The sequence below is a fragment of the Antechinus flavipes genome, chromosome 4 (assembly GCF_016432865.1).
Source record: "Antechinus flavipes isolate AdamAnt ecotype Samford, QLD, Australia chromosome 4, AdamAnt_v2, whole genome shotgun sequence".
Lineage (NCBI taxonomy): Eukaryota > Metazoa > Chordata > Mammalia > Dasyuromorphia > Dasyuridae > Antechinus > Antechinus flavipes.
The window spans coordinates 32,263,696-32,284,160 of NC_067401.1; the positions used below are offsets into that span (position 1 = coordinate 32,263,696).

The window sequence follows — 20,465 nt, forward strand, 5'->3', positions numbered from 1 at the left end:
GATATAGGTTATACATGTACAATTTTTAGTTTCTTTAGAAATATCAAGAAACAACATTGCTCTGAAAAGCCTTGTCCAAAATCTTTGGAAAAGGTGGAGAACATAAAGAGCTTTTTTAGGGAAATGAATTAAGGATGATAACCAAATTTAACTCTTCTCTTTGTCACCTCCGCAGCTAGGTGGTGCTGAAATGGATAGGGCACTGGGCCTATATCTGGTAGCCTCATCTTTCTGAGTTCAAATGTGAGTTCAGACACTTACTAGCTGTGTGATCCTGGGCAAGTCACTTCACCCTGTTTGCCTCAACTTCCTCATCTGGAAAATGATCTGGGGAAGAAAATGAAAACCATTCCAGTATCTCTGCCAAGAAAACCAATGGGATCACAACATCTTAATCATATCATTATCTCTTCCTGACCTGTGGTGATAGACCCTAGGATAGATCCTTCTTCTTTGTGAAAGGATTAAGATATTGTTGGAGAAAAATCCTTTGTTTAACCCAATGGCCTCTATTCTAAATTCATGCTCCTAGGGCCTCTGTCATTAAGGAAGAAGATAAAACTTGGGTTTGTGGTGGAGTTTTTGTTTCTTTTTTACAATTATGTTTTTGACAATTAATTTGAATAATCAACTCAGAAGTGCATTGTTATTATCTCGATTTTCTTTCTCAGGATTCCAATAAATATTACCTAAAATTGTAATGGAAAAGACAAACATTAGAAGGCATAGGACATGCATCACTTTGAATATCTTAGCTTGGTTGTAGGTTAACATAATCAGCAACTTAACAATTAAAATGTTATATATATAACCTATATCAGATTGATTGCTGTCTTGGGAAGGAGGGAGGAAAGGGGAAGAGGGAGCAAAAATTTGGAACTCAAAATCTTACAAAAAATGAATGTTGAAACCATCTTTACTCATAATTAGAAAAATAAAACACCATTTAAAAAACAATTAAATTGTTAACCAATTGTTAAATTGTGACAAATTAATAAATTTAAGAAAATTGTTTCTGGCAGATGGGTGCCTAATACAGTATTTTAAAATTTTAATTTAATATTTCGATATGAATCATGTTGGGAGAGAAAAAACAGAACAAAAGGGAAAAACAATGAGAAAAAAAGTGAAAATAGTATGCTTTGATCTACGATTAGTCTCTAGACATCTTTGGATGGAGACCGCATTTTGCATCCAAAGTTTATCAAGACTCGAATTACTGAATTTCTGAAAACCAAATCTATCATAGTGGATCGTCACACAATCTTGCTGTTGCTGTGTATGATGTTTTATTAGTTTTGCTTGCTTCACTTAGCATCAGTTCATGTAAATATTTTCAGGCTTTTCTAAAATCAGCCTGTACATTTTTTATAGAACAATAATGTTCCATTACTTTCATATACCATAACTTATTCAGCCATTGCCCAACTGATAAACATCTACTCATTTTCCAGTTCTTTGTCACCACGAAAAGAACTGCTATAAACATTTTTGCACAAGTGGGTCCTTTTCCCTCTTTTATGATCTCTTGGGATACAGACCCAATAGAGGCAATGTAGTTTTATAGCCCTTGGGGAGAAAAAGAAAATATCCTTTTAGTAACAAACTATAAATTTTACTCAAATGGTTACTTCTGAACTGTTTTTCCTAGTAGAGGACCCACAGTCCTATGTTGCTCAAGAAGTCCCTAGAATACACATTGAGGTTTGGATGTTCATTGTTCATCCTAGACATAAATGGTAACTGTCAATTGCCTTTTCTTATAATGAAGAAACTATGTCTATTTTTTCCAATAACTTCAATAAGTCATATGAATAAAAAATCTTATTTAAAAAAAAAGAAGGAAAGAAAAAAGAAATAGTATGCTTTGATCTGCCTTCAAATTCCATCTTCTTTCTAGCAGTAGATAGCATTTTTTATCATGAGTCTTTTGGGATTTTCTTGGATTGCTATATTGCTGAGAATAGCTAAGTTTCTCAGTTGTTCACCATACAATATTGCTGTTATTGTGTATAGTGTTCTGATTCTGCTCATTTCTTTCATGCAAGTTTTTTCAGGTTTTTCTGAAATTATCCTGCTTGTCATTTCTTGTAGCACAATTATATTCCATTATAATTATATACTACAACTTGTTCAGCCATGGGCATTCTTTCAATTTCTAATTCTTAGGCAACAAAAAGAGTTATTATAAATATTTTTTTGTACAAATAGGTTCTTCTCCCCATCCTTTTTTTAAAAAAATCTTTGTGATACCTTCTTCATAATGGTATTGCTTGATGAGAGGGTATGCACAGTTTTATGGGCTTTTACAACATAATTCCAAATTGTTCTCCAGAATGGTTGGATTCATTCACAATTCCACAACATAGGATCCCACTTTTCCTGTATCCCCTCCTACATTTATCATTTTCCTTTTCTGTCATATTAGCCAGTCTGAAGTGGTAGTTCAAAGTTGTTTTAATTTCCATTCTTTAATCAATAATGATTTAATGTATCTTTTCATATGACTATAGATAGTTTTGATTTTTTTTGTCTGGAAATTGTTATTTATATTCTTTTACTATCAGAGAATGAATTGTATTCTTATAAATTTTATTCCATTTTCTATATATTTGAGAAATGAAACCTTTATCAGAACTACTTGGTGCAACATCCCACTTACCCCTACAGCTTTCAGTTTTCCTTCTAATTTTGGTTGCATTAGTTTTGTTTGTGCAATTTTTTAAATTGAATATAATAAAAAAAATTATCCACTTTACATTTCAAAATGTTCTCTAAGTCTTATTTGCTTCTATGGTTTTCCCCTATCCAAAGATATGACAGGAAAACTACACATTGATCCTTGAATTTATTTATGTTGTCATTCTTTTTTTTTTTTTTTTGCTGAGGCAATTGGGGTTAAGTGACTTGCCCAAGGTCACACAGCCAGGAACTATTAAGTGTCTGAGATTAGATTTGAACTCAAGTCCTCCTGACTTCAGGGCTGGTGCTCTATCCACTGGCCACTTATCTGCCCCTTATGGTTTCATTCTTTGTCTAAATCATGTAAACATTTTGACTTTATCTTGGCATATAGTTTGAGATACTAGAAACCCAGTCATTCTACTACACAGGGCTCCTTCTGTCTCTTCCAACTTTTTCACTTTATACTTTTCAGAAGCTTTTGGATGATAGTGAAAATCAGAAATGGCCATGATGGGGAAGAGAGGAAAGAGGAATCAAAAGCTTTATTGACAGAACCCAAACTCCTCTGTGGGAGACTTAGCTGCTGAGGGTGAGGGAAGGGATAAATAGGCTCCTGAGTCAGAGATTATCTTGGGTCGCAACTTGTTCATACCATAGCTATGGGTTGGGATGGTGGAGGATTTTATAGGTACAGCTGAGAGCACATTAAGAAAGAGAGTTTCGTTCAGTATATTCAGGGACCACCAAGTATAGAATCCAATTTAGGTACTGTGGTCAGAAAATACTGTCTCTAGGGGTGAGGATAATAATAAGAGCTAATATTTATAAAGTTAAGATTTGTAGAGACTTTACATTTATTATTTCATTTGAATCATACAAGGAGAAATGGTTCAAGGCATTACTTTGCTAGTTATTCTCTGTAAAGTATTAGGCAAATCACTTTAACCTTTCTGGTCCTCAGTTTCTCCACTTGTAAAAATAAAGGGGTTGTACTACAAGATTTTTGAGTTCCCTTCCAGCTCTAGATCTTTTGACCTTTGAATAGTTCTGGGGAAAAGGGACTACAGATTTTACTGCCATTATTTTGCAGATAAGAACTCAGAGAGGGAGAGAGGTTGAGCTGCTTGCAGGGGTCACACAGCCAGTTAAATCTCAAAGGCAACATTTTTAGACCATCTTAGATTTAAAATTCAGAATTTATAAAGATCTTAGAATTCATCTAATTTGACCTCTTTCTTTTATAGATGAGGAAACTAAATCCCATAAAAGTTTGTGAAGGTACCAAGTAGTAGAATCAGGATTTGAATCCAGGTCCAAGACTGTCACTGTCACACTACCTAGCCATTGCCTTTGCTGAACACACCTATCTCTAAACAGAGCTGCCAAAACAACCAGAAACAGTCATTCTCTATGTATTCATTTAAGAAACATTTATTTAGTGCCTACTAAGTGCAAGGCTTATCTCAACAAATTCAATAGCTTCCAGTTCAATAGCTCTTTTAAATTTCTAGTGCTATTCTATTTGTCTCCATCAGTTTCATTAGATGTTGAGGAAAATGATATCATTTTAGTCAAATCATTAAACGTTTATTAAGTACTTACTATGTCACAAGCTAAAGATAGTAGCCATTTTTATGGAACTTAGGGTTGGGAGGCAGAATTGGACCAGAGGTGACAGCACCAAATCCTATCCCCTCACCACCGGGTAGGACAAGCCATCTCAGTACCTTGGAGCACCACGATTAGGGGCTTGGCTAAAGACCCTGTAATTGTGTCATCTGAAGAAAAACAACTAATGTGTAACAATAGAAATATCCATATTGAATAATCATAGAGTCCCTGCTGGGAGCTGTGATTGATTAAAGGCCCTGGAAGCATGAAAAGCCTAAGGCGGGTTTTCATCAGATAGATAATTAAGACAGGTTTCTGTTGTCCTCATTATCTTCCTTGTTAATTAGTTTCTCTTCCCCACAGCCACAGCTTCAGTTTCCTGTCATTAGCAAAGCAACACTATAAAACCAGGGATACTTCAGAGAAGTGATCTCACATCAATATCAGTGCTTGACTTTTAATCAAGGGGGATTCTGGGAGCTCAGACCTGATGTGCATTTGGGGACAAGGGAAGGAGAAAAGCAAATCCTTGAACCAGGGACTGCAGGGAGTGGTGGTGAAAAGAAGCCTTGGATTTGGGATTAGAAGAACTACGTTGGAGTCACACAGGTAATAAGCAATCTAGGCAAGATCTAGGAGAACTTGGGCAAATATCACTAGCACAGGGTGAAAAAGTTGGGGCCTGAGGCAACTAACTGGGTTGTACAGTGGATAGAATATTGGTCTTAGAGTCAGAAAGTCCTGATTTTGAATTTTGTCTCATTTTTTTCTTCTGTAAAATGGGGATAATGTCACCTCATAGGGATGTTGTAAGGATGAGATAAAATGCTTTGCAAAGCACTGTATGAATGCTAGTTATTATTATTGACAAAATGAAAAAAAAAATCCTTGTTCTCAAGGAACTTTGAGAGTATTAGGGCCAGGAGATGCTCTCTGGTGAATTAGGGTAAAAAAATAGAGCCAGTTATTTTGACTTGAGGCAGTGTGAGACAGTGGGGAAAGGGTGCTGTATTTGGAGTCAGAGGACCTGGGCTCTCCTTCCTGCCGGTGAGGCCCAGGGAAACTATTTCCTCTTTCTGGGCCTCAGTTCCTCATCTACAACCCTAGGTGGCCTCTCAGGTCCCTCCCTAACTCTAAAACCGTCTGTAAGAAGTAGAGTTGAAATGTCTATTCAAAGGACATTGCCTTAGTGAAATCATGAACGTGATGAGGTGAATAAGGGACAGTACTATAACTTCTGAGTACTGCAAAGATCCTCAGCCAAGCAACCCATGCTTTTTTAAAAGAAATTTTTATTGATCTTTTGGTTTTTTATATCACCAAAATTTGTCCCAGTATCTCCTCCATCCCTGTCCCAAAAACTGAAGAAAAATCAACATGACTGATCAATATATCAAGATGTTTGAAAATATATGCAGTATACTACAACAGCGAACTTATCAGTCAACATTTATTAAGCACCTGCTATTTGCCAAACACTATACAAATTGCTTAGGACACAAAAAAGGCAAAAGACAACTTTTGTCCTTGAAGAGCTTATAGTCTAATGATTTTTTTTATTCAATAAAGGATGGGAATGGGAGAATAGCTTCTTATATCTCTTCTTTTGAGCCATGTTTGTTCTTTATATTTTGCAGCATGAAATTTAGATTTTTTTGGGGGGTGTATGTGTGGTTATTTCCATTTCCATTGTTGTAGTCATGTATATTATTTCCTTGCCTCCAATTCCTTTGCCTTGCATCAGTTATATAGATTTTTCATCTTCTCTATATTCATCATATTTGGTTTTTTTTAATAGCACAGTTATGTTCCTTTGCATATAACTTGTTTAGCCATCCCCCAATCAATGGGCATTGATTTTGTTTCCAATACTTCACTAACACAAAAAGTGCTGCTCTTAATATTTTGGTGTATATGGATTTTTTGTCTTATTAATGGCCTTCTTAGGACATAAGCCTATTAGTGGAATCTCTAGGTCAAAGAGCATGACCATTTTAGTCCCTTACTTAGCATAATTTCAGATTGTTTTCCAGAATGATTGTACTGATTCACAACTCCACCAACAATGTGCCAATCTTTCCACAAACATGCCAACATTAATAACTCATATACAAATATAGATATATATGTGCTATGTGTATGTATTTATGTTTTGTGAATATCAAAATCTCTGAAGAATATGCTAAAAAGATTTTTCCTCCATTCAACAGCTTCTCTAATTGTTTTCAGAAGCATTTCAAGTTATTCACTTTATCTTGTATAATTACATGGGATGGTTAAGAATACATCACCTACTTCTCTTCTAATATTTTTAATAGTATGGTGCTTAATATTAATGCAATAATTTAATTTAATTAAGTTTAATTAAATTAATAATTTAAAAAATTAAATCCATGTAAAATGTATGCTATAGAGTGTTGGTCTAATAGAATGCTTGTTGAATAGGGCACACTAATAGAGGAAGGTTAGTTAGGTATCTAGCAAATCAGTACCATACAGTGATACAACAATTATTAAACATCTACTGTGTGTACTGCACTGAAAATTTAATAAGATTTCAAATGGAAATCAGGAGCCAAATATCTTGGTTCCCAAACATATTTCTCGATACAGAAGCAGCCATTTTGTCCTAAAACCAAAATGAAAAACAAGAATAAAACCTTTTTTTTTTTTTTTGGCCTCACATATAATATATAACATCATGTATGAATCTTTTTTTTCCCTTGAATTCTGGTTTTGGTTCTCATAACAACTTGTCGTTTGGCCTTAGGCTGAATTTCACTATCCCCATCTCTATAAAGTTCCTTAAAGGTCTGACATTTTACAATATAAACTTTGTAGTTCACAGCCCAGACTTGACTTCACATCATCCATTTTCACATGATGAAAAGCTCCATAGCAATTTCACAGGGAGATTAAGCCACATGTACTTGGAAGAGGAGGAAAGGGAGCAAGGCAATCTATAATAATGGGCATCTGTGCAGGAGAGAGCTCTTAAGTAAGTTTTCAAACTTATGACCTGCATGGCAAAAGAAAAGAAAGATTTTATTCCTCTTCTTCCCTCAACTAAAATGAAAACAACCCTTCTCTTCTTCCTCTTCCTCTGCTTTATAGATTATTTAATACATAATTAACACTTTCTGGGTTTGGATGATGAGTAAAACCATCATTTACCAAAATAGCTCCCACTATCACTAGTGGCACAATGGTGACCTGAAAAATCCATAAGACTTCTATCACAGCTTATCCTCAAGAACCCTGATCTAGATCTTACAAACCAAACTTTCATAGCCACGCTCTTAAGAACACTTCTTTCCAAAGTCTTATGTATAAAGGTGCCTGGCAGCTGGATCTGGCATGGAGTCAGAAAGACAAGTTCAAATCCTGTCTCTTATCCTCCCTCCAAATCCAGTGTTCTATCCACTGTGTTACCCAGCTGTTTTTTTTTCAAATCTTTGTTATTCCCTAGTAACCACATCTCTCCCCTACCATGAATCTTCCTTTTATAAGAGAAACATTTAAACAAAACAAAAGTCTGCCAGTACATACAACATCCTGCATAGTCTCTACATGGAGAAAAGGGAAGTCATCTGGAATCAGGATAGACCATTCCATTGAGCTGAACTCCACTCTATTTTGGTATTATTTTTCTTTATATTACTGTGGTTGCTGGATACATTGTTCCCGGTTCTTCATTCCACCTCATTCCATGCAGTTCTTTTTAAACTTCTCTGAACTCCTCATATTTGCCATTTCTGTAGCACAATAATATATAAATAAATATATTCTATAGAATATGCATAAATATAATTTCATTCATATTCTAGTCTATTCAGCCACTCCTCACTTTGTTTCTTGGAGTTTTTCTGCCACGAAAAGTGTTGCTACCAATATTTTAGCATAAAAAATATTTTAGCTAGCAATATTTTAGCATTCCCTTTGGACCAATCTCCTTAGAGTCTAGATATGTGTACAATTCTCCCCTTCCCCAAATATTGGATCCAGAACTGAGGGCAGGGACTATTTCATTCTTGTCTTTGTCTCTTGGAATACACAAAACTTAACAAAGTGTAGAAGTTTAATAAATTCTTGTTGAATCAATTTAATACCAGAGGAGGTGGATCCTGATGCTTCCTTGTCCCTTGGAAATGTAACTTGGTGATATCCCCTGGTGTGAGTACCTTTCTTCTCGCTAGAACAGCATGCCATAGAGAGGGAAGGAGAGAGGGGATAATTAGTCTCCCTCATTTTTCTAAGTAGAGAAACAGAGTCCTCAAGATTTGAAAAGACTCCAGGGGTCCTCAAACTACGGCCCACGAGCAGATGCAGCAGCTGAGGATATGTATCCCCTTCACCCAGGGCTATGAAGTTTCTTTATTTAAAGGCCCACAAAACAAAGTTTTTGTTTTTACTAGAGTCCGGCCTCCAACAGTCTGAGGGACAGTGAACTGGCCCCCTATTTAAAAAGTTTGAGGACCCCTGGACTACCCTCAGTGACAGAAGCCAGGCTGTCTATAGAGTCCCTACTTCCAGTCTTTGGTGTTTGTGTTAGAAGATACCCTTAAATCAGCAAAAATTTTAATTTGTGTGTTGCAGCTCAAATTTGGGACTAAAATATCAGGGCCTACACTGGTAGAATTAATCATCTCTTAGGATTTCTTTCTAGTCATTATTGAAATAAAAACTCCTTAGTAGCAGGTAGGTGGCGCTGTATTGCACACAAGGCTGAACCTGAAGTTAGAGAGACCTCAGTTCAAATTTAACCTCCAATATTTACTAATTGTTTGACTCTGGGCAAGTCACTGAACTTATCTGCCTTAATTTCCTCAACTCTAGCATAGGGTTAATAATAGCAGTTACCTCTAAGGACTGTGAGGATTAAATGAAGTAATATTGAATAAACATAAATATTTATGTCATTACAATAATATAAATATTTAGTAAATATTAAATTTATATATTATAATATCAAAAATATTTAAGAAAAAAAACCTTTAGCACCTTCCTGTAACATTGTCTGTGTTTAATAAATATTTGTTCTCCCCTTGATGAGTTGTTTTCAGTTATGTCCCACTCTTGGTGAGCCCATTTGGGTTTTTCTTGGCAAAGGGATTAGAGCGGTTTTTCTTTTCCCCTTCCCAAGACTTGTTGTCACACTCATGTCATAAGAATTTGGATTCTGTTCTTGTGTAAGTTATAAGTTGCCTCCTGAACTCCTAAAAATGGTAAATGTGGCTAATGTTGACATCTGCCACATTAATTTCCTGGAAAGGTCAGCGGTCATGTGTTTATAGAGAGCTAAACCTGATCTTAGTTGGCTGGCTAATGTTATTTCCCTTAATCCTCCTCTTTAGTACCCTCCTTCCTCAAACTATTGTTTATTGTCATTTAGTCATTTTTCATTCATGACCCTATATGGTTGTTTTGTTGTTATTGCTGTTTTGGTCATTTCCTTCTCCAACTCATTTCATAGATGAGAAAACTGAGGCAAACAGATTAAGTGACTTGCCCAGGATCATACATAACATTTGTAAGTGTCTGAGGCTGGATTTGAACTCACCATGCATCTTTGCAGACTCCGAGTTCAGCACTCCATCCACCGCACCACCTAGCAGCCAAACTACTGTATCTTGTTATTATCTGATCCCTCTAACTGATCAGTTTGTTTCCTTGGGACACAATTTTTTATTCCATAAAATGAGAGTGTTTGATTAAATCAGGGATTGTACCTTCTATTAACATTCTAGCATTCTAGGATATGGGCTAATAGACAGAGGTGGTGAAAAAGAGGCAGGTTCAAGTCCTGTCTGGAGCTCAAACTAGCTGTGTGACTCTGGCCCCTGGCCTCTGATACATATGGCTCTGTGAGCCTGGGCAATTTCCAGATCTCTGCAAAGCAAGGGGCCAAATAGAATTGGCAGAGGGAGTTTTCCTGAGTTCCTAATGCCATTGAAATTTCAGGTCTGGACCCCCCAAAATGTTGTGAAAGTGAGTGAATTAATTGGAAATGTCAGCAGTCAGATGGATAAAGGTGGTCTCAGTAGTTAACTGGCTAATATTAACTTTCTTCAGAGTTCCCTAAACTACGTTGTAGCTCTGAATCTGGGTTTATGTTGAATTCTCCTTATAGAATGGCATTTCTTTGAAGGCAGGGACTTTTATTTCTGATTTTGTATCCTATTGTGTCCGGCACATAGGAGACCCTGAGGCAGTTACTTGTTGGATTGAGTTTAAGATTTCCCAAAGAGCCAGACCAATGAGAGGGCTTCTGGATCCCCTTCATATCCTTTCTGTCCTCAAGCTGGGCTGAATCCGGGTACTCTAGAACCAGAGACTCTGAGACCAAGAGCAGCTAGTCTGGGCTAACGGCAATATTCACCACATCCGCTGCACCACCATGCCCCACCCCTCCCAAGCCACATCCAACATTCCCCTACTGCTTCTAACCTCCCAAACTACAGCAGCTTTCTTCACTACATCCTCATGCCAGGACTGAACAGTACCACCGTAAAGGCACTGAACCTTCCCTCACCCAACTGCCTAACAGTATCTTTCTCCTCTCCTCTCTTCCCTTCTCTTCCTGTTTCTTCCTTTCTGTTCATTCCCTCCTTCCTTTTATTCTCTCTCTCCTTCCTCTCTCTTTTCTCCCCCCCCTTTTCTATTTCTCTCTTCTCTGTGAGTCTCTTTTCTCTGTCTTTATCTCTTTTCTTTATGAATGTCTCTTCTTTGTGTGTGTGTGTGTGTGTGTGTGTGTGTGTGTGTCTCCTATGCATATGTGTCTCTCTCACCTCTCTTTTCTTTTTCCTCTCTCTTTCCCCTGTTCCAATGGGTTTTTTCTCTGTCTGCCTCTGTCTCTCTCTTCTCTCTTTTCTCTTCCTCCTCTTTCTCTCTTCCCCCTCTTTCTCTTTTTCCATGGGTTTCTTTTTTCTGTCTCTGCCTCTATCTCTCTTTCTCTATTTCTACATGTGCCTCTGTCTCCTTTTTTCTTTCCCCCTTTCTCTCTCTTTTCTGTGTGTCTCTTTTCTCTGTCTCTATCCCTATCTCTATCTCTGTCTCTTTCTGTCAGTGTATCTCTGTCTGTTTCTTCTCTACCCTCTCCTTTATCCTGCTTCTTCTCTCATCCCTCTCCTTTCATAATCATAATTTTGAGCCTAAGAGAAGCTGAGTTCACATCAAGGCTGATTCCATCAGGGCCACTCCACAGTACTGACGTTTCTCACGTAAGAACAGACGAGCTCAGAGTTGATGGCCGAAGCAGGGAGGAATAAATGCATTTCCGTGCGCTATAACTGTTTCAAAAGGTCCACAGGGAGCTCTGAGACTGCTGCCCTCTGTGGCCACAACCTAGCTGGTGTTTTGTCCAGAGCAGTTGCTGGTCTATAGTATCTCTGATACCCAGATTATCATTAGCTTTCAAACACATTCTGTTTAGGAGTCAGACCAAAATCTCCCATCCCTCCTTTTCTCTTCCTCAGACTGTCACTGTTCTGCCAAATGTCCAGTATGTCCTAAGCTCATAAATCTACAGCTGGCCATCAAATTCAAGGCTTCATTTTATAGAAGAGAAAGCTGAGGCTGATGATAGTATTCCTTGTTCATGGTCACCAAGGTAAATGAGTAGATCAGAAGCAAGATTTGAACCCCGGACTTCAGACTCTAAGAATCCAGCACATCATACTGTCTTTTATGCTCTAAGTCTCACTTGCTTACTGGCCAGGTTTCTGCCCAGCCCACAGGGTGGGGAGACTCTGGAAAAACTGATAGTGAGACACAGGGAGAGAGCCATCATCCAAATATATGCTCTCTTACCTCACATGGGCCCTCTCTGCTTCAAGGCAATCCTTATACTCTTTCCTGCCACTCCCTTCAGGGTGTGTTCTGTACCTTCTCTTCATTTCTCAAGCCACCTACAGCACCTCAACTTTCTGGCTTCTCAGCAAAAGCCCTTACCTTCTACATCTCTGGAAAAATGGAGGCCATCCATCACCTCCTCAACTCTACAACTGAAACCCTCTCTCCAGACTTCTTATTGTCATTAGCCTCAGTTTTCTTCTCTGCAAAATGAAATTTTGAATTACATAGCCCTGAGGTCTCTTCCAGCTGTTGATTTATGCAGGCCACCATTTGGTCCTTCAGTGATCCTCTTTCTCCCCCTAATTTTCCTTCCACCTACCATATGGACAGTTCTGCTTCTTTCTCAGATCATTATCTATAACATGTGTCCAACATGGCTCTCTGTTCTGGGCCCCTTTCCCTAAAATCTCTTGGGGCTCTCATGGATGGGTTCAGGTATCATCTTTATGAGGACCACTTCTAGATCTACATATCTAAGCCAAATCGTTCTCCTGAATTCTGGTGCCATGCCGCCATATTGGATCTCTCCAATTAGCTGGTCAGTATCTCTAAAACAGAACTCAGAATCTCTCTCAAACTCTCCTCTTTTCTAAAGTCACCCAGGTTCAAAATCTCAGTCATCCTTGACTTTTCACTCTCTCTCTCCTGCCCCTCCATGTTCAATGAATTGCCAGGTCTATTCTTCATCCCCATATTTTTGGAATCCATCTCCTCCTTTCCATTCTCAAGACCAACCTATTTCGGTCCATCATCCCTTGCTGGGGACTATGACAACTGCCTCCTAATTGGTCTCCTTGCCTCCTCTTCCTTTCTCCTCCATCAAGTCTGCCTCTCCTGGGCATCAGTAATCCTCTATGAACCTCAATTCCTTAATCTATAAAAATAACGGGATGATATTTGGAGAGGCTGGGCAATTTGCCTGGGAGCACCCAGCCAGTATGGGTCAGAGGCAGGACTTGAACCCAAATACTCTTGGGACGAATATTTCACTCCTGTTATCTACATGATTATTTCTGTAAAAACTGAATTTCTAGCTTTATCTGACCACCTTCTGCCACCCACCTGTTTATTTAATTATCTTTTAGTCCAGTATTACTGTTCATACTCGATTTGGGATATTCTTGGCAGAGATAGTGGAGTGATTTGCCATTTCCTTCTCTAGTTCATTTTACAGATGAGGAAACTAAGGAAAATAGGGTGAAGTGAAAGTTCACACAGCTTGCCCATGTCTGAGATTGAATTTGAACTTGGACCTTCCTGCCTCCAGGCCCAGGACTCTATCCACTTCATTACCTAGCTGCCATCCACCTGGTTCTGTCCATCTCCTTTCCTTTCTTCTGTAAAGAAGCAAAGGGTAAAACAGAGGCAAAGAATAAATGCTCACTAGGACAAAGCCTTTATTTTCTGAATCTTTCTTCTGTAAAATGAGAATAATAACATTAGCATTTCCTACTTCAGAGTGTGCTGAGGAAGGGGCTTCCCAAAATTGCACTCAGAATGGAAATTTGAGTTCAAGCAATCAACAAACATTTATTAAATGTTTACTGCATACTTGACACGATGATGGGTCCCACGGCTAGAGAAAAAGTGGGAGGACTTTACATTCTGATAGGGGCAAGCATCATGTTAACAGGGGTATAGAATGTCCCACCCCCTAAATCTCCTCTCCCCCCTCAATCCCCTCTCCCCTCAGTAATTCCCAGTGATTTGGTGAGAGGGATGGTCTCCTGACTAGGGCAGTTAGAGAAGGCTTTTTTTAAAGAGGTGGCAGTTGAGCTTTGATGAAGGCAAGGCGTTCTAGGATTCAAGGGAGGGGGAGGAAAAGTACTCCGGGTAAGGGAATGAGTTTTGCAGGGGCATGGAGGGAGGTAGAAGATGACATGTTTTGTATGGGGACCAACAATTCTCCTGTTTGGCTACAGAACAGATTCTGAGAGCGGGACTAATGGTACAATCAGAATGGGAAGTAGTCTGGTATCAGAGCAGAGGCCTTAAAAGGCAAACGAGGAATCTTTTTTTAATAGAGCCAACGGGAAATGTCCTGACTTCTTAATATTAACCTAAGGCAAACACCATTAGGAGGGTAAATTGCCCACCTTTTTCGTTTCTTTTTTTTAAGATGGTCCGCAAAGGAGCTAATTAAAGCATTATTATTATTATTTTGGTATTATGCGCATCGATGGGTTTGAATAATAGAGAGTTGGGTGTGTTTCGTCATATTTTTTTTTTCCTCCTTTATAACTTCTGAGTCAGGGAGACTTTGGATCAAAGTCCTGCCTGACAATGACAGGCAATCGTACTGACACCGTGGCTAAGTCCCTTAACGACTCGGTGGCTCCAAACAAGTCGCTTTATAAAGACTGTACCTAATGGAGCAGGGGCTGGTCTACACTGGAAGAATGAATTTCCTCACCGGGAATTGCTTACACAAATGTAATCAGAACTGGACTCTTCTCTTCCTCCGCCTTCAAAAAAAAAAAAAAAAAAAAAAAGCTAAAATCCGAAGATTATATACACTGGTCAAACTAGGAGGATCTTAGCGATCCCTCGCATTTTATTACAGAGCAAGAAACTGAGGCTCGGAGAGAGCGAAGTGCCTTGCCTAAGGCAGCCAGGGCCAGAGCAGGGTTGGGGGGGAAAGTCCCAGTCTCTTGCCCGCGCGTTTTCCTTCCGCTGCCTCTCTTCGGGTCTCTGTAGGAATTCTGCAGATGCAGGTAGCGGCGAACAGCCCAAGGCGGGGTTTTCTCCGCAGAGCGAAGGCGCATTTACTGGGAACTGCGGGCGCACGAGAAAAGGGCTTTTGCAGAGGGTTCGCCTGACAAATAGGTACAGATGGGGGTGGGGTGGAGGAGGGGCCGACAATTAACTTTCCAGGGCTGTTCTCCGGCTCGGGCCACTCTGCGGGAGTACCGGCGCCGAGCTCCACCCTCGGGGCGATCTCCCGGTCACCAAGCCCCGCCTCTGTTCCGTAGGCTGTGTGCCCCGGCTCCGCAGCCACCTGCTGGCCTCCCTCAGCCCCCCGGGTGGCCTGCTCGCCTCACCTGGGGCAAGCCCGCCCACCTGAGCCCCGCCCCGTCCGGCTCCCGACTCCCGGCGCTCGGTTCCTCTCGGCTCGCTCTGGGGCCTCCCTCCCGGGAGCGTTCGGAGGCCACGCCCCTTTCGAATCCCAACACCCCAGCGCCCTGTGATGTCACAGAAGCTTTGATACAAAGAAACCTTCGGCCCACGCGGGTCGCCCCAGCAACCGGGGAGGGTGGGGGCGGGGCCGGGGCCGTCGCCGCCTTCAACTGTTGCGGAAAGGACTGGTAAGAGTAGAAGGGGGAGGAGGAGCGGGAGAAGCAGGGGGGGATTGTTCCAGGCTGGACGCGCGGCATCCTTCTCCTCCTCCTGGCACTGCCGAGGCTGACTCCTGCCTCCGGGGCTGCGGAATGCGCTCGCCTCCAGCTCCTCCGAGCCAGGTAAGGCGGCCTGGGACAGCGCCGGCCGCGGGACCCCGGGGGCAGCGCGGCTGGCTACACCTGGCCCGGCCCGGGGCCCCCGAGCGCCCGCCGGGGGCGAGAAGTTCCTGGTGGGCTCGCAACTTCTCCCGCAGTCTGGCATCGCCGGGAGCCCGCCCTTTGCCGGAGAGAAGTTTCCTTCTCTCTCTGGCCCCGGCCTGTGGTAGCTGCTCTGGGGAAGCCGGGGGCACGGTCCGGTCGGAGCCGGCCTGGGGTCAGGTTACCTGAGTATTTCTAGGTGCTGGGCGCAGGATTTGCCCAGAGCCCGCCCGGGCTGGGCCAAACTGGTCTATTCCCACCGTACCCCTGCTGAAGCCCTTTCGAGAGGTGCTGCCCCACTCTCGTGCGGGGCGGCACTAGGGAAGAGGTACCCCTGTAGACCTCAGGGCCAGGCCGTGGCTCGGTGGCGATTAGAGCCTGAGGGCTCGGGATGTGTGTGACTGGGAAAGAGAAGGGGAATCTATATTGAGGAGAAGAAACAGCTAGAGGGAGTACTCTTAGAATACCCCCAACTCGCTCCTAAGTGTCCGTGTCCTTGAAAAAAGGCACGTTTTTCCTGTGAATACGTGGAGAGTTAGTTTGCAGTGACCCGCCTTCTTTCACCTCTTACACAGACCCTACTGTCTGGGAGGAGAAAACCTTCTCTTAATCCTGGGGAAGGCGGCCCCTCGCCCTCCTAACGTCTAAGCCCCTTCTGCTCCCCCCTCCCCCCTTCACCTGCTTGGTTTCTTGCCCTGGATCATGTTAAAGAGCAACCGCTTAATGAAATGCTGGTTGTTTGATAGATGTATGATTATGAATTCATCAGGACTGTTAGTTCTGCCCCAAATCGCAGCTTTATGTGTCCAACAGTAATTCATTTTAATTTCTGCCTCTTTCTAGTATTAAATGCCTACTGTGTTTGAGGCATTGTGCAGTATATTGGAGACGAATTATTTTGTTTGTTTTTGGGGCAGAACCCGCGATTTCATTGGTATAGAGAATGAAGGTGATTGGTTGCTCTTCTGTCATGGGAAATTAAATAACACGGTCAGTCATATAATCTTGTATTTGTCAAGAGGTGAGAGACTGGAACCCTAGGCTTCTTGACTCCCGTAACTGGCTCCATTTAGTCCATTCCTCTCGTGCCGGACAAGCCAAACAGCCCTTTCACCCTAGGAGTTTACACCCCTGGGAAGGGGGCAGGGAGGGAAGGGGAGAGGGAACGAAGGTAATGACATCTATATAGAAACAAACCGTATGGAGTTTGGGAAGGAGAGACTCCCCAACACTTAGAGGAGTAAAATCTCCTCGAAGATATAAATGAGCCCCGGGGAAAGGCCATCTATATTTTCTCCGGTCGATTAAATATGTTTTCTGGGAACCTTGAAACTGACGGTTTTCCTGTGGCAACTTCCAGCTTCTCATAGTTTCCACAGAAGTGATCTTGTAGTGACCAGAAAAGAAAGGAGAGAATGGATTGCCCGTAATAGGCTTCCAAGGTCCAGTGATACATTTTTGTTCCAGTCACTTGATGTTTCTGGTCAGATTGTCTTGGGTGCAGATTGAATATCAACAGACAGTCCTAGCCAGTTTCTTGGAGTCTGACCTTGAGCTGTCTCTGCCCAGCCTCTGGGAAATGTTTTGTTGTAAGGCTCAAAGTAAGATATTGTAGATAAAAATGCAAAAACATATTATAATTCAGAGAGATCGATAAACACAAAATGCTATTACTACTCACAAAAGGAGGCAGCCTGTCTCATTCTTTAGATAGCAGCTATGTGTGATCCTGGGCAAGTGACAATTAACCCCATTCCCCCTATGTTTCCCCATCTGTAAAATGGGCCTAAAAATGCTTTTACTATCCACCTCCATATATTGTTGACAGAAGAACTCCCTTTTTAGAGAAATGAGTTGTTGTCTGGAGAGTGCTTTGAAATATTAAAGCAGTGTGAGTTGTTAACGCAACACTTAGTGAAGTGGTTGTGAGGGTCTGAGCAGCTCACCAGTAGACAGACCCTATTCCTGTGCTTCTGATCTGGGTTGCCTACCCCTGCTGATCAAAGTTATCTTCTCCAAGTTGTTTAACATTAATATCTTAATTTTCCATCGAAAAGAGAGCATCAGCTTGGCTTCAATTCAGTGATGAGATAACTTGGGTGACAGGCATTAGGAACAAATTTCCAATCTGGTCCCAATTAAATCCTGATATTTATTAAGCACCTACCATGTGCTCAGTAAACAAGTACCTACTATGTGTTCAATAAATAAGCACCTATCATACGCCTTGAACGGGGAAATTAGACATATGGCCTGATCACAAGATTTAACACTAAAAAGATCTTAGAGGCCAGCTAATACAGAGAAGAAACTGAGACCCAGAGGGGTATGTGTTTGTTTGGGCTCTTCCCTGTATGCCATTGGCTAATCTGTGTGTGGTATAAAACATTGGAATTTTTTTGAAAGAAAATCTCCCCATCCCTTGCACTTCCCTGCTCTTATTTTTTCTGCATGTCTTTGTCCCCATCATGTGTTTACTTAGATCCTCAAAGACCTGTGGCCTCTGGCTCTCTTATTTTCCCACAGTCCTTAATCTTTACAGAGACCAAAGTTGACCTGGGGGCCAGGGCCTCAGGTCAGATCACAGGCTCCAGTTTTTTTGTGGTTATCTAGAGATTTGTCCTCTCCCCTGGAGAGAAGCAGGTGACCGACTGCTCGTCTTGGTTCTTTCCCTGTCAGGCTGTCTCCTAATTAGAACAAGGATTAGGGTTAGGGTCTAACCCTAACCCTAACCCTTCAACTCAAAAAACACATATATTTTGACAACTGCATTTTAATATAACTGGTTTCCTTTGTAATCCTGTGCATTGTTTGTTATATATTGAAAAACATAATGCTGAGCAAGGGCTGTAAGATTGACCAGACCATCAGTGCCACCCAGAAGGTTATGAATCCCTATTGGAGGGTATCTCTGATTATCACAAAGGATAATGGCAACATTCTAGAAAACTCTCAAAAATAGAATTTTTGGTTCGTTCCCAGGTGGAACGTGCATAGCATTTAAAGGAATAGGTGAAGGTGGAGTGGGAGAGCTGACAGTTTCATCAGGGAAATGAAATAGCAGACAAGTTGCTCCCTTCCTCAAAGCTGGGACTCTCACCTCAGCTCCTAGACAGTCTAGGAAAGCCAGTGGGGCAAAACAGTGGCTGTGAGAGCCTGCCTCCCAGGAGCATGCTGTACGTACCGTATTACAAGTCACGGCAGCTTAGATCAGGATTGTTGAGAGACCTACTTGGATACCACTCCTGAGTATAACCAAGTCACGTAACAGCTCTTGACCTCATTCCTCATCTGTAAGTCGAGGGGGCCACAGGAGATGATTTTCAACTTTCCTTTTATCTTTCTGAGCTTCTGTAACATGTACAGGTGAAATAATTATGTGAGAGAACTTAGAGTTTTGCTTAGTGCTTCCTACATCTATCACTATAGGTTTTAGTGTGGGTTTTTTTGGGGGGAGGGTGATATAAATATGTATTGTAATTATGTAAAATTAAATAAATAAAATTAATATATCAATATTTTATTTCTATTTAATATGTATATAGATATGTAAATATAGGTCTTTTGATATATTTCTATATATGCATCTATATATGAATATTGATATATTTCTATGTCTATATATCTGTATTGATATGTTTATATAGATATATAGCTGAATATTGATATATTTCTATGTCTATATAAATATCTGTATCTGTCTTTTGATAAATTTCTCTATATAGATATCTATATCTCTATATTAATCTATCTCTGCATCTATATAGATATCTATGTCTATTGATATAATTCTACATCTCTAGATATGTCTATATCTGTGGATATATTTCTATATATAGGTATCTATGTCTATATCTACATAGATATGTATTTCTATCTATTTATTGATATTTCTCTTTGTAGATATCTATATCTGTCTTGATATAGTTCTTCATCTATATAATATCTATTGGTTAATATATTTCTATATGTAGATATCTATATCTAGTGATATATTTCTATATCTACATAGATATCTATATCTGTCTATTGACATATTTCTAAATCTATATAGATATCTGTCTATTGATATATATATATAGATAGATAGATAGATAGATAGATATCTGTTGACATATTTCTGATATCTTCATAGATATCAGTATGTCTATTGATATATTTGTATAAGATATCTATTTCTGTTAGTACATTTTTATATCTGTATAGATGTCTATATTTGTCTATTGGTATATTTCTGTATGTATCTCCAAAAGCCTCAATAAATTAAAACTGCACTGACTTTGGAACAGCCTATCTTCCCTATTTTTCTGAGTGTGTCATTTCTCCCTATTAGAACATGATCTCTTGAAGGGAAGAGGGACATTCTCATTTTTTTCCTTCTTTGTATTCCCAGCCCCTGGCACACAGTGGTGCTTAATAAATTTGTGAGATAGGATTGTTTCATTGTTTGGGCTTATATCCCTAGTATGGCACAGTGTGCTTGGAACATAGCAGGAACTTGCTGATAAAGTATTTGTTGACTGATTGATGATTGAGTTGATTTGGAATCTAGCAAGAATATTGGGCTATATGAGAAACTGGACAACAGAGAAGAATGTGTTCCATTCTTCTGTATAGCAAAAGTGGAAAATCTAAGTGAGTTTTGTTCATGGTTTAGTCTACTAAAATGAATGAGTGAATGGATGAACCAATAAATAATAAATAAATGAAAATATCTGAAGCTATTAGGTATTGCCCCCTACCCCCAGATGCAGTGGGCAAAGTGGATAGAGAGCCTGA

At 40.3% G+C, this 20,465-nt stretch overlaps 1 protein-coding gene across 3 annotated transcripts in view; it reads left to right on the forward strand.

The window, feature by feature from the left end:
- Nucleotides 1–20,465, forward strand: part of RAB11FIP4 (RAB11 family interacting protein 4) — a 158,479-nt gene that overhangs the window by 90,746 nt on the left and 47,268 nt on the right. The window contains exon 1 of one of the 3 annotated variants that reach the window (XM_051992372.1): nt 15,465–15,608. The exons of 1 other annotated variant lie outside the window; for it this stretch is intronic. In XM_051992372.1, the coding sequence (XP_051848332.1) occupies nt 15,579–15,608 (30 nt within the window). In that variant the 5' untranslated portion in view covers nt 15,465–15,578. Of the gene's footprint in view, nt 1–15,464; nt 15,609–18,726; nt 18,980–20,465 lie in introns of those variants that run through there. One more of the 3 variants, XM_051992373.1, reaches the window with a different exon arrangement.